The sequence below is a fragment of the Ixodes scapularis genome, unplaced genomic scaffold, assembly GCF_016920785.2.
Source record: "Ixodes scapularis isolate PalLabHiFi unplaced genomic scaffold, ASM1692078v2 PGA_scaffold2__306_contigs__length_199485367, whole genome shotgun sequence".
NCBI classification, from domain to species: domain Eukaryota; kingdom Metazoa; phylum Arthropoda; class Arachnida; order Ixodida; family Ixodidae; genus Ixodes; species Ixodes scapularis.
Genome location: NW_024609857.1, coordinates 176,770,699 through 176,784,928, shown reverse-complemented (window position 1 = coordinate 176,784,928; position 14,230 = coordinate 176,770,699). Strand labels below are relative to the sequence as shown.

At 45.4% G+C, this 14,230-nt stretch overlaps 1 protein-coding gene across 1 annotated transcript in view; it reads left to right on the top strand.

The window, feature by feature from the left end:
- The window catches only part of LOC120850275, an 86,710-nt gene that overhangs the window by 28,570 nt on the left and 43,910 nt on the right, over window positions 1-14,230 (top strand). Inside the window, exons 4-5 of the mRNA XM_040222731.1 lie at window positions 3,488-3,534; window positions 7,628-7,736. Of these exons, the coding sequence (XP_040078665.1) occupies window positions 3,488-3,534; window positions 7,628-7,736 (156 nt within the window). The remainder of the gene's footprint in view (window positions 1-3,487; window positions 3,535-7,627; window positions 7,737-14,230) is intronic.

Here is a 14,230-nt window from a genome sequence, read left to right as displayed (position 1 = left end):
ACAAGCTTTGAGAGCATAATTCCAAAATCAGTCCACAGTGAGTCGGCATCATAAGTCGATGACTTAGCCATAAAATTGTACAGTTCGACCTCTAGTCTATTTATACTTTCATTGTAATTGACCTTACTGTACACGTACGCTTTTTTAATACCGTGGTTGCCAGGGATTAATTGGGCCAGGATGAACCTGGCGGTAACTATCTTATGATCGCTCATTCCCGGTAGAACACTCACAAATTGAACCACATTTGTGTCATTACATAGCATTAAATCGAAAATATTGGATCCTCTAGTGGCGGACAAAACGTACTGCTTAAGGCCAAACGTACTGGTTACATCTAGGAATGCTGACGAAACACCACTAGATTGTCTACTTCCGTCCCATCTTCAATACAACAAATTAAAATCGACAGATAAAATAACTCAATCGTCAAGAAGAGTGGACAATATAGACACTAATGAACTGACAGCCCCAACACTGGCTCCAGGACGACGATAAAAAGAACATATTGCCATGGTACCCATTTTTGGAGTACTTAGTGGACACTGTACAGATTCTGCGTCGTTGCATTGAATATCGATTTCTGTACTATGCAACGATTCTTTGACCATAATAAATACCCCTCCCCCACGCGAATTTCGATCGTTTCCGTAGACGCGATAATCACACAGAAATATTTTGGTATTTTGAATTGAAGAGACCAACCATGACTCTGTTGTAAACACGAGATCGGGATTAAAAATCTGCAGCAGCCCATTGAAGTCATCAATTTTATTTTTTATGCTTTGACAGTTGATCAGGAGGACGCTGCATTCTGTCACGGTTTTCAAAGCGGACACAGGTCGTCATTGCTTATTCAGTTTTTTTTACAGATTGTGTGATGTCATCCCGTCCATAGGCGTCCCCATTTATGAATAGCCTATCATGTACCAGCGATACACTGTCCTGGCCGTTTTGTTTTCGTTCTTTGCCAACCGTCTATGGCCGACGTCGTATTTTCCTGACACGAGGTGAAAAATATCTGGAGACTCCGTAATTACTGCCTTTCAGTTTCCTACCATCACTAAGATTTTTTTCAGTGTCCTTGTAAGACGCAAAATTTTCTATCATCGGACGGGTGTGGTTAGGTCGATACTTCGCGATCTTGTGGGCCCTCTGAATTTCACTGACAGTTATCTGCAATCTTTCCTGGCAGAGGCTCCTAATCAGGTTCTCAGACGATTCTCCAACACTCGCGTTGTTCCCGATCTTCAATTCCATAAAACACAAGGTTTCACCTACCACGCTTTTCCAAGTCATTTAGTTTCTTAACCATATCATCTGTAGTTTCTGACAAGATCTGGACCTTGTTAGATACTCGTGCCATGTCATGATCTGCATGCTCACAAGTTTGCATTCTAGATTCTAATGATGTTATTCTAGTTACAAAGTCACTAATCATGCTGTCCAACCTCGTTTGTCTTTTTCCATGTCATCTAGCTTACTCAACCTAGCAATTTGGCCATTCTGTAGTTGCTGTAGAATGATAGCCATATAAGTGTCAGGGCTAGGGTTTTCCTCGACATTGCCCGGTAGAGTTAACAAGCTTAAAACAAACACTTTCATATACAGAAGAAAGTTCCGTGCTCTTTGTGGGAAAGGCAGGAGCAATAAAAATCTATCGTCACCAGCGGCGTAGACTTTCCATTTTCCCAGGGGGCCGGGGGGCGGGGAGGCGGGGGGGGGCAGGCTGAGAAGTCTTCCGGGGGGGGGGGGGGGGGGTGCTTTGCGCGCAATTTTTTTTACACCGGCAATTATGAGCAGTTTATTTTAGGGGGAACATTTTACAGCGTTTGTATATAGCCATGTGTCCGCCGTTGTGTGTCAATGGCAATCCCCGCGCAAGCGTAGTCGTGTCACCCGGCTACGCTTTTCTCACGCATGCGGCTCTTCGCGGACGACTGCATCATCCATCGCTTCATTGGGGGCGTTAAGTTGTGACTCCACGACTCCGGTTCGGGTAACTGCGTCGGAGTCGTTACTAAACGGACTTTTGGAACAGTTCTGGACGCAGTATGGCGCCCTCTATATGAACTTCCGATTACTTTATATATCTTCTTTTTTTTTTTCTGGTGGGACATCGGAAAATGCCAGGTTGCTGTGGAAGCAGACCAAGGAAACGTAAAAGTGATCGATGCCGCGTTACCTCCTCGCCAGAACTGTAGATTGAAGCTAACGAAAGCACCTTGGGATTCCATTTCTCATGTATTTTGTCAATAAAGGCAACGTGGGCGTTATTCTGTTTACATGCCACTACCAGAAGCTCGTTACATGGCACGTAAACGCGTCTTGGTAAGGATTATGACCCGGGGTAGGGGGGGAAAGGCTCTGCCCCCCCCCCCCTACCCCTTTGTGCAGCCAATTTTTGTTCTGAACTGATATAACCCAAAAGATGGGTTGAAACTGCAGGACACATATTAAAATAGAAGATGTAAGCAGTGCTCCAAAAGGCCACAGCAGAAAGCTCAGTAACTCTAGATAACGCGGGGGATTTTCATATTCGTTTTCGGTGGACTGTGCTCATGCCGTTAAGGCAGTGTCGGAGTTTAACGCGATGGCGTTCGCGTCGCACTCCAATTCTAAAAAAAATTTCAGCTTTTTTTTTTTTTTTTTTTTCAAAAAAAAAGAAAAAGGAAATTGATTTTAAACTTAGTCAAGCTGATCTACTATATGAATGCAACCGACTCTCTTTAACTCCAGGAATCGCACGATAAAGGAACAGTTTATTTACTTTATATATTTGCCTAGAAACGGTGCCTTATCAACGTTTATTTGTAATTACTGGTTGCAACTTTGTGCATGTGCGCTAAAGTGCTGTTATTCATCTTACCGCGATATATGGGTTCACCACCACTGGAAATGAAGTCCGTTGTAATTGTTGATGTTGTCTTCGTAGTAGGTCGGGTAGCGTGTCCGTCGTCGATGCGGACAATTCCTTGAAAAAAGACCGCCCTCCTACCGCGGAATTCGAAACTGGGTCCGCTGCGTACGAAGCGGAGGCGCGACCAAAGAGCTACGGCACAGCTCTTTCTTATATTTATTGTAGAGCTACGCTACAGTGTTAAACGCCCATTGTATATATAGGGTTTTTGTAGTACCCGATGCCCACTAAACGCAATTTTTTGAAGAAATACAAAGAAACAGCCGTTAACAAAATGCCGCCGTAACACTGTTATAGCCCTCATAGCACTGCCAATGCCAAGAGCTCGTGCCAGAAGACGCGCTTTCACATGCTCCTGAACAAAAAGAAAGAAAAAGATTTCAAAATAAACTGGTCAGATGACCACACGCCCCACGGTTGCCTTACGGTGCGTGAACGCGGCGCCGATGCCCGACGACTTCGCCGTGGCGTGTCACAGCTATCACGTTGACTGTATTGTAGAATAACGCAGGACTGCTCTTGAACTTTTTCTTAATAATATACACAAAACGTTGGTCTTTCTATCAGGAATTCTGTAGACACCCACCTCATAAATCACGATGGGACATGGCACGGCAAGTACACGTTCATTTATTATCAATGCCTTTGTGATATTCTTGAAGTCGCAAATAGTACAAAGTTCTGAATGAATGAACCGCATAATTGGCGAACGACACAAAGCAATTTGAACTCCGCACGAAAATATGAAGGAAATTTCGCCATGTGAAGTTATTTATCCAAACCTATAGTAAAAGCGTGTAAGCCAACGAAAAAACATGCAAGCTAAAATACTTCAACCTATTAAATTGTAAGATGCATTTACAAGAACGTGAAAAATCTGTCTCTTTACCAAATTAAAGGTACAATGGAATAGTTTATAATCAATGATGACGTATTATTGATTTAGGAAATTCCACAACTAGCTATATTTAGATTGAGAATTACTCTCGATGTCCGGTTGTCCTATATGTGGCACAATATACGTCCTACGGATAGCAAAAGATATATAGCTACTGAAAATTGCTGTCGAGAGCGCTAATATGCAGAAGCGTGGTAAGCTGGACGAGTTGGTATGATGACATGGTGAACAGTTCAACACACAAAAAGACAAGAACAAAGAAAAAGAGCATGCACAACAGCCGAGCGCCGAGTGTCCTGCGGGTTCATTTTCCTTGTCGTTGTCTTTTTGTGAGCTGTACTGTTCACGATGCTAACATAGTTCACAATATACAAGATCGTGCCGCAGACACTATATACCGCGTGTTCGAGCGAAGACTTTCAAGAATCGCTAAAAATTTGGTGTATTACAAGAAACAAATTCCGAGGACACCTAAGCACTGATGAGTTTTAAATGCGAATGCATGAATGACGTTCATCCTCTCCCTTAGTTGGTCTGCGGCGTGCTGGCGTGGACGGTCACGTTTCGGTACTGCCGAGGTTGCGGCCGACGGCCGAGTGAGCGCCCTCATGAGGTGGCCGCGCCGGGCTAAGCTTGGTCGTGCAGCCTCTCCGGAGTCTGCACTCCGCTGGATCTGCGACCAGCCACTCCCTCTTATTAAAGGCCGGGCCGCTGCGCCGCCCTGGCTTCACTGGTGGCGTTCCTTGGAACTACGCCATGCGAGAGCCCATGGGAGAATCGTTCCTTGAGACTAGGACGCGCGCCAGTCAATGGGAACCTATTAATCAAATCACTGCTAGAAACGACAGGCTTTGCTCCATAGGGACAAGGAAGTTTTGGTGCCGTTTGGCGCGATTTCAAAAGCGGATAACGCCAGTTCACTACGTGAGTCAACTCATGCTTTCGCATAAAAAAAAAAAAAAAAAAAAACACTCTTTCTGGGAAGGAATTGCCAGCCACAGCCGACATCAAGGATTGCAAAAATTTACTACTTGTATAAACAGTTAATTAAAATTTACTCAATAATTTCTCATTAGTGAAACTTAACAAATGGTCTTAATTGAAATCTCCTAGACCATCCTAGAAAACCACCTAATCAAGTAATTTTAGAAAGATATAATGAAGTACTACAGCCCGCAATATGACCTGAAACAGCGCTCCATGCTTCTTTGGCTCTGCTGTCAGCTTTTAAAGAAGATTTTCTTCAAACTTGACTATGAACGCGGAGCTTAGGACTGAATCTTTGAATAGGCGGTAAGTTGAGCCAGTTGGTTGAACATCTTCAAAGATTGAAACATCGCAAAATACACAAAAAGGAAGAGTAAAAGAAGTGCACGGACACAGCGCTGGCTGTCAACTGAAAGTTTTATTTTCAAGGGAACCAAAAAATAAACACCAAAAGCAGAGAGGAAAGAACCAATAAAGACACAAAATTAAAACCCGATATAGAAGACTTCGACTACGTCATATCTCTTTCACACGTGCCTGCCACTGTTCTCGGTAAAAAGGACATCGTCATCCTCTAAGGGCACCGACACTGCGCTAACACATTCCCCCTCCCTTTTGATAAAATAAAAAGGCCTCTACATTCTCTCTGCCGGTCTTTATTTTGTTACACGCCAAGATTGCCAAGTCATTGAATAAAGGCACGAAGCCGAGCCTACTGCGATGTTCCGCTAAGTGGCCAGTGGGGGACGAATGGAGAGCAAGAGAATGCAGCCTGCTCTCACGTTCACGCACCTCCCCGTTTGTCCGATGTATACCCTACCGCATGTAAAGGGGATCTGATACACAACCCCCGGTGCGCGTGGGGAAAAAGGAGTGCGGTTGTTAACATCATAATGGAAATCAATGGTACCCCCTCAGTTAACAGCAGAGCACAGTCGCGACAAATTCCGGGGTGCTCAAAAACACCACTGGCACGTCATTCTTACAAGCCATTAGCTTAACCTGCTGGGAGAGGGCGTGGGCATAAGGCTCCACCAACGGTCTGGTTTTCGGTTTTTGTCTAACCCTGTGACTAGGTCGACCCCTAAGCACCTTTACGAGGGACTCTGTTACACCCACTATCAACGTCATAGGGCATCCCGCCATGTCAGCCTAGACACCTGAAACAATATAGACTGTCCTCACACCTATGGTGGCATGACTTAATTCAACAGAGAAGATCGCGTACATGACGTAGTAATCGCCCACTTCACCAGCTTAGAATGCGCTGAACCGTATAGCAGAACCCCCTTCAATGAACGTGGCTCATAGTACCAACTAGTATGTTGTGACGGCTGAATAGTAAGCCTCACGTCCAAAAACTGTGGGTGTCTCGAACTTAAAGGATAACCCGGGGGAGCACTCCTTAAAGCACGCCAAGTCTTAAGGGTCGAGACGAGTCCTTAAATTAAAAAAGAACGAAAGCCAGACCGGTGGCAGTGACTTATGTCCACGCTCCTCCCATCAGGCTAAGCGAGTGGCTTACAAGTACAACGTGCCAGTGGTGCTTTCAGCACCCTAGAAGTTGTCACGGCTGTGCTCTGCTGTTGCCCGAGGGAGTAGCGGTGATTCCCATTCTGATGTTAACCAGCGCACTCCTTTTGTCCCGGGTTGTGTACCGGATCCCCTTCACATGTGGTAGGGTACACATTGGACAAACAGGGACGTGCGTGAACGGAAGGGTAAGGGAGCATTTCCTTGCTCCCCGTTCCTCCCCCGCTGGCCACACAGCGATACATGGCAGTGGCTGCGGCTGCGTGCGTTTATCCAATGACTTGACGATCAAGGCGCGTAACAAAAACAATACCGCCAGAGAAACTCAAGAGGCCTTTTCTTCATTTCATCGAAAGGGGGAGGGGAATGTGTTAGCGCACCGCCGGCGCACTTCGGTGATGACGAAGTAGTTGTTATCAAGAACAGTGGCAGGCATATGTGAAAGCGATATGACGTAGTCGACGTCTCGTCTATCGGGTTGCATTTTTGTGTCTTGTTTCGTCCTTTCCTCTCTGCTTTCGGTGTTTATTTTCTGGTTCGCTTGAAAATTAAAGTTTCAGTTGATAGTCAGCCCTGTGTCCGTGCACTTCTTTTACTCCTCCTCTTTTGCGCTGTTTCCAATTCTCAAGATGAATCTTTAAACTTTTTCTCAAATTCAGAGATAATGGAGGTTGTGGAAACTGCGGGCATAGCAAACGTCCAGACCATGTGATTCAGTTTATATTCTCCGGGTCTGTAGCACTTTACCGCTGTATTGTCAAATATCCGATATATAAAAGCTTTTTAAGCACAGGGGGGACCGCTGGGCTAAACTGTGCTCCGAAAGGAAACCTAAACCTAAACACGCGTTCAAATTGAGCGTGTTTTTTTGTTTGTTTTTTTGATGGCGCAAATTGGTGGGTTTGTTTTACAGATATATTTAAATTGTGTTGGACTTATAGGTGTTGGACGATGTTCAGCAGGTTTTTAAATGGTACTATATTGTGGTTCCAATTACGTTAGAACCATTTACTATAAAAAAGTAAGATTTAATTTACTACGTTTTTTTAATTTCTAACGCCCGCCGTCCCGTGGCTGGCAATTCGTTCCCATAAAAAGTTTATTTTTTTCACAACCACCGTATTTTAAGTGATGTTTAAAAGACTTCGCTGAAACACCCGGTATAGGAAGTCAGGATTTAATAAGAGCTTATAATTGTGCTGCTCATGATTTTACTTTCATGACGAGAAGCTATGTGAAATAGCGTATTCAACTACTCGCAGCATTTTAAACTTTCGTTTACCTTATAGGTCTGCCCCTGAAAGGCAGATTTTGCGAACATGAAAGCGTGGCGTTTATTCACGACAACGGAAAAACCTTCAGTGGCGTCCATAACTTCGCTCAGCAACTCGCTTTTTTGTAAGCAATATTAAAACTTGAATTCATCATTTCGGATGTATTTCAGACTGAGTGCTATATTTTAATGTGCGCTCGTTTCGTCACTACTTTCCAGTACTAGGGCTGTATCACCTTCATATTGATATACTCGAGATTCAAAAGGCAGTGCTCCAATTTGATTTACGTAAATATTAAACAGTAATGGTCGTATTGTTGATCCCTGTAGTACTTCCGATTTAATAAGTATTACGTTACTTCTACAGCCTCCTATTTTAACGAACTGATATTTGTCTGCAATGTAGTCCTGCAGAAATGTATTGAAAGACCCCCTAAAACCCACACGACTTGGGCTTTTTATGAATAATTGTTTCAGAAGCTTTTGGCAAATCCAGAAAAAAATGCTAACGGAAAAAAACATTATTGTCTAGACTGCAGCTGACATAACCTGTAAAATCCTGCAGCAAAGGTTTAGTGGTCTCATTTTTACGAAACCCATACTGGGATGTACGAATTTTGTACGTCCCAGTACGAAAGCACAAAAATAAGTCAGAAAGTACTTCTAATAGCAAATGTGCTCTCAGCACATTGTGATTTCATGTACCACTTCTCTAAATCACGGGTGGAACCAGCTGCACAAGGAAGGGAGGAGAACGAGAAAAGACAATCGACCGCTGCAGTACCAACTATTTTTATAAATCGTCCCCCTCGTCTACAGGTTCTTGGCGTATCCTTTTGCTTCGGCTTTTTTCTTTCTTTCTTTACACTGAATCATGTTACCGACACCCTTCCTTCTATATCTACTCAGGGGGAAGGGCGCTTTGTAGAAAGAGCTTTTCTTGGGGTTGCAGGGTTATTGAGGCGGTGCTCACACAGTTTTCTTTTTCTTCTATTGCCAATGCCTCCAGCATTTTCCTTGCCAGCTGGATGTTATGGTGCCTTATCATGCGAACTTTGCTTTGCAATTGCAAGTTCGACAATGAAAAGCAAGGTGTCCTGGTCCCACGAGGTTTTTCAGGTTGGCTACATATTCACGTGTACTTGGTTGTCTTTTCTGATCCTCCATCCTTCCTTGGTCTGCTGGTTCCACCCGCAATGTATAATAAACAACTAGCTCAGCTCATCCCCGTAGTGACTTTTCTGTGAAGCACGTTTAATGATGCGTGGTAATTCTTCGCTAAACAACTTGGCGTGCAGACGGCTCAACACCCTAACCGTGTGTGCTTACTTTTTGTTTTTCTTTATCCCAGGTAGCACGTCAGCGAAATGCACAACTTGGGCAGAGGTCTGGCAAATGTAAGGGCCGAACTTTGGCCCAGTTAGGTTTTGCACCATGGAGTTGATCACTGCCAATGTACGCTGCCTGACTATAGCCCAAGTTGGGCGATACTAGGGCATGCCAAAGATTGACTCTTCTCTAGTCCGCTACAGGAGTGCAGGAGTAGTGCCATACTTGAGCCATAACTGCCAGAGCACCACCTAATTTCGGTATTTCGGACATGCTAAACTTCGACTGTTCTCTGGTCCGCCACAGGAGTACCGGAGTAGTGCCATACTTGAGCCATAACGGCCGGGGCAACGCCTAATTTGGGTATTTCGGACATGCCAAAATTTGGCCTTTCTCTGGTCGGCCACAGGAGTGCCGAATTAAGTGCCATACTGGAGCTATAACTGCCAAAGCAACGCCTAATTTGGGTATTTCGGACACGCCAAAGTTCGGCCTTTTTCTAGTCTACCACAAGAGTGCCGAAGTAAGTGCCATACTGGAGCCACACCTGCCAAGGCAACGCCAAATTTGGGCATTTTTGGGATAAGCCAAAGTTTGGCTTTTCTCTGGTCCGCCACAGTTGTGCCAAATTAAGTTCCAGACTTGAGCCATAACTGCCGAAGTAATTCCTAATTTTGGAATTCGGGGCATGCCGAAGTTTGGCTCTTCTCTGGCTAGCCACTGAAGTGCCAAAGAAGTGCCAAAAGTGCCAAAGAAAGCCCAAAGATCTGCCGAAGTCTGGAATTTCTCTGGTGTGACACAAAAGTTCTCTTTCACGCACTCCAGAAGAAAATTTTAATTAAATAAGCGTTGGAAACACGATGGTCAGACCTCACTATCTGCGTTCCCAAGCAGCACGGCGATACTTGGCAGTGTAGTGCCAGTACCGGCTGAAAGTCAATTCCAATATCGCTCAAATATCTAGTTTTGCACCACCCTTTGATGTTCGGCAAGTATTCCCGTACAGTCGTTTCGCCCCGGCCTAGTGTTCGCGCGATATCGTGCGAATACTCACGATGCCTGTGGTCCGTATTGGACGGACGTCTAGCAAGCCTGTGTTGTACAGGACGCTGCATATTATTTCTGGCATTTCAATAGCAAACACGGACGAACGAAGTGTTTTGAACACCCCCAGAAGTTTATTCAATCACCATCATTACACACAGCTAATACTCGACAAATTTACAAAAATCATATTTCTCTGGAAATGAAAACCAAATTGTAAAATATAATCAACACTAATTTCGTGCCAAGCAAACCTCATAAATTAAAACACAAAACATCACGTAGTTTGAGAGGAAATCAGAACTACTATCAGAAGCATGCTTGTATTGTACTCACTAATAAAATCGAAAACATGTAATCCTTGATAGATGCGTAATCCGACTCGGGCAGCCCAAAAAGAAGGATGAGAAAGAAGGTTGCGCAAATTCAACTGAGGTCTTATCGTCGGCGAGGAGCAATTTTTGTCGAAGCGCGTCCAACAAACACAGCAAGAGAAGTCCAAGGACTCCGCGAAAAAAATGGACATTACGGAAATATTGACATGGACGTATTCCGACCGTCTACAACCAAAAAGCACGGCCGCGTCTGCAACGCGCGAAAGAAACAGAACACTGAAGAGTGCATTTCGAAAACCGAATCTACGTAGCCCGCCTATTTCTATAACTTGGCAAACGGCGCAAACAACATCCCCAGGGGTCCCTTCAGCGCGGCCGAGAGTGTTACGTGACAAATTTTCGTCCAAGCGTTTTTGTACTACGCATCCCACGAAGTGAGGTCACGCGTTTCGCTACACCCTTGTCATTCGCTTAACGCGGCCGTCGCGCTCGCTGACAGCCACACGAAGACACAAAAGCAGGTGTGGAGGCTTAAGAAAAGGCGAGGCCGAAGGGGCACGAAGAATGTTGCCGAGCTCCCTCTGGATTTTTGACTGAAAGTGAAGACATTCCATGCCTTGTACCCGGGGCTTGGAATGTCACCTTTAGTAAGGTGAGGAGGTGGGGGGGGGGGGGGGAGGGATGTGAAAGACAGTGAGAGAAAGGAGTGTCTGGGTTGACGCTGTCAAATGCTTCAAATTAGCTTTTAAAAAAAATCGACCCCGCCAGGATTATATCTTAGTTCCCCCAGTGGGAAGCGGGCGCAATACCACAGAGGCGCTGCCGCTCTCGCTTTTTCTTATCGCTAGGATTTAGCTGTGCTCAATCGCAAGGCAACAGACGCACAGAGCTACGCTCGCTTTTGCAATGCGCTGCCTAATATAGGTATCTGCCGAAGAGACATCCGAATATCAGTCTCGCGCAGCAATTGCTCGACGGCAGCAGTTTCTGCAACGTCGTACTATTCTCACTGCACGCCCCGATATTGGAATGCGTACCTACGCGCGAACACAACAATTTGGCGAAATCTGCGTTTGCAAAGCCTGCTTCAGCCGCGGCAAAACATTCAGCCCACCTTTGTCATGGAGAAATCAAGAAACACACTAAATAAAATCAAAAGATGCGAGCAGAATAAAACTTGATTTCTATTTAATTAACTTGCAGACCACCCGCGTACATCTATTACCTCATCAGCCGAACTGCAAGACAGTAAGCCTAGTTCTGACACCTGTCTAGGGATTTTGGACCGCATCTGCCAGATGGCAGCCGAACTATCAGGAAGCGAAGCCTAACTTTGGCACTTGTTTGGCGACTTGGGCCCAAAGATAATTGATGTCAGTCGAACTACAAGGCTGTAAGCTTAACTCTGGCATATCTGTGGCGATTTTGGACCGAAGGTGCCAGATGACAGCCGAACTATAAAAAGTAGGGGTGTGCGAATAATAATAATTTCGAATACAAATCGAATAGAAATAGTTAGCTTCAAATATCGAATCGAATATCGAATAGGCGAAGCCAGGTGCGTTTCTTCACTGCATTTTTATTTTCACATGTCGGAACTGCATTTAATTTTTCTTTTCATTTTTTTTTTATTTTCGAACTGCAGAACTGTAGATGATTTTTTTTTGTTCTGTATGACAACTTGTGATCTTCCTTAGAACTAAAATTTTGTTTTTGTGTAATTATTCTCGTAACACAAGTGAGGCACTAGTGTTAACGAAAATAAAAACACGAAAACGAAAGTTCCAGTTGTAGGGAAGGTCACAAGTTGTCATGCGGAAAAATCAACTGCTGCACATGGTTAGGTAGGAGGCACTCCCTTCGAGCGGAAACTACACCTCTGGCCACAGAAAAAACTCTCTCACTCGGTACTGAAGTAGCCGGTATTGCCAGGTATTTTGATGCAAAGTTTCACCAGACTCGGATATCTTTAACACCCGACAGTTCGCCACCACTCACACGGATCACTCTCTATTTAGCAGTGCCTCCTCCTCATACGCTACAACTTCCCATTCTAAAGCTAAACCACTTTGCTTTCAATTGCCCTTTTGGCTAAGTGGTCAAATGCTTGCCAAACATTACTGACGGCGTTGAGCCTTGCTCTTGTAACTCTGTTCCAGCTTCCGGCTGGGTTTCATCAGTATACGCCTCGCAAGTGGGCTCATTTTCGTCTTCTGCGCATGAGAAAGGAAGTAGCGGTGACGTCAGAACGCCGAGCCCTGATTGGCTGATCGCGACCCCCTATCTCAGCGTCGTCTGCTCCTTTGCAACGTCGTCTGCTCGCAACGTCATCTGCGTCTGTCTTACCTTTCATGCGACTTTCGGAAGTGCAGGTCTTTACGAGCGAGCTCGACTTCGTCTTTCAGAGAGGGCAGACGAAATAACTCGAGTGGTTTGTTGTTTTTGTTTAACAACTAGCAGACGCGCATCAAGGAGGGAAGTCAAAGGACTCACTCGCGAGGTGTCCCGAGCCGCCAAGGTTTGTTTGCTAAGAACCGAGAGGTGAGCGTGTTAGTGTCCGCAAGTTCCCTCTCAAATACATTTTCCTTCCTTTCGTGTGCGGCGAGACCCCTGATTCTTTAACGGCGTCGGCGGGTTGGCGCAGTTATAACGCCGTCTGCTTTACGTCTGCTAGTCAAAGCGATGGCTGCTTTAGCTTTCCTGCGTCTGTCGGAGATTCACCGCTTTTTCACCGACGAGAGTCACCGCAACCTCGGGAAACAAGGAGATAACAAGAGGAAGATATTGACCTCTTAATCTAAAATTGAGGTCGGCGATCAAAGTATAATACGGGAAGGGTTCACAAGGCTCGCGCGGGCATATTCCATTCAGCACGCCAGCCGGTCGTGGGCAGACGGTCGCCGAGTCGCGGAGTGCCTGCTAGGCCTAACTGCCGTGCTCGCTTGGTCGCGTTCGGTGGAATCGTGGCCGTCGGAGCTTTTACCGGGTGTTTGTGGATCCATCGTTCTTGTTCGTCGTGGTCTGTTTCAAGTACGTTTTACTTTTTTCTTGCTGCTTGAAGTCGGGACGCGTGAGAAGCGCACGTAGAAAAATAAACGTCCGTGGGTCGTCGCGACCGCGACGCTGTCGGCCATGCTGATTTGATCGTAAGAAGTGCGTAAGACAGCTTCGGAGCTGTCGTAGAATTTGGTCGTAACCTGCGCAAAACTTACGAAAATTTCGTTGCGTGAATACGAATTTGTTCTTAAGTTTTGTCTTGCGCACATTTTTGGCGTATACGCCAAAAATGTGCGCAAGACAAAACTTAAGAACAAATTCGTATTCACGCAACGAAATTGTCTTATAAGACAAGTCGCAGGAAAGGTAAGACAGACGCAGACGACGTTGCGAGCAGACGACGTTGCAAAGGAGCAGACGACGCTCAGAGAGGGGGCCGCGATCAGCCGATCAGGGCTCGGCGTTCTGACGTCACCGCTACCCCCTGCGCAAGAAGCAGACGAACTTGCCCTCCGCATAGCATCACATGAGGCTAGCTCTTGCAGCACCAGAACTTTTAGCCATAATATTTTTATTTATTGTTTTTATTTTCAGCTTTAAAAGTAGTGGACTTGAAGCGTGGGTCCAAGAACATAGCAAGACATGCTTCCTCGTCCTCCTTGTACAGAGCGAACTTTGCCTCGGTGAATCGTATCAGTTTTGTGGGAAATTCTGATGCCCCAGAACAGTTACCTAGACAGTGGAGCATACCAAAAATCACAAGAACTTGGCAGGACGAAGACGGATACTTCTCAGCAGTGGCAAAAACAGTGGCATCAAACAGTGGCCAATGCTTGTACATATTCAGAAGCATGTTTCCACTCTGATGAACCAAATTCATCGATGTCAATGTCCGAGGTAGCATGCTCCAGGGT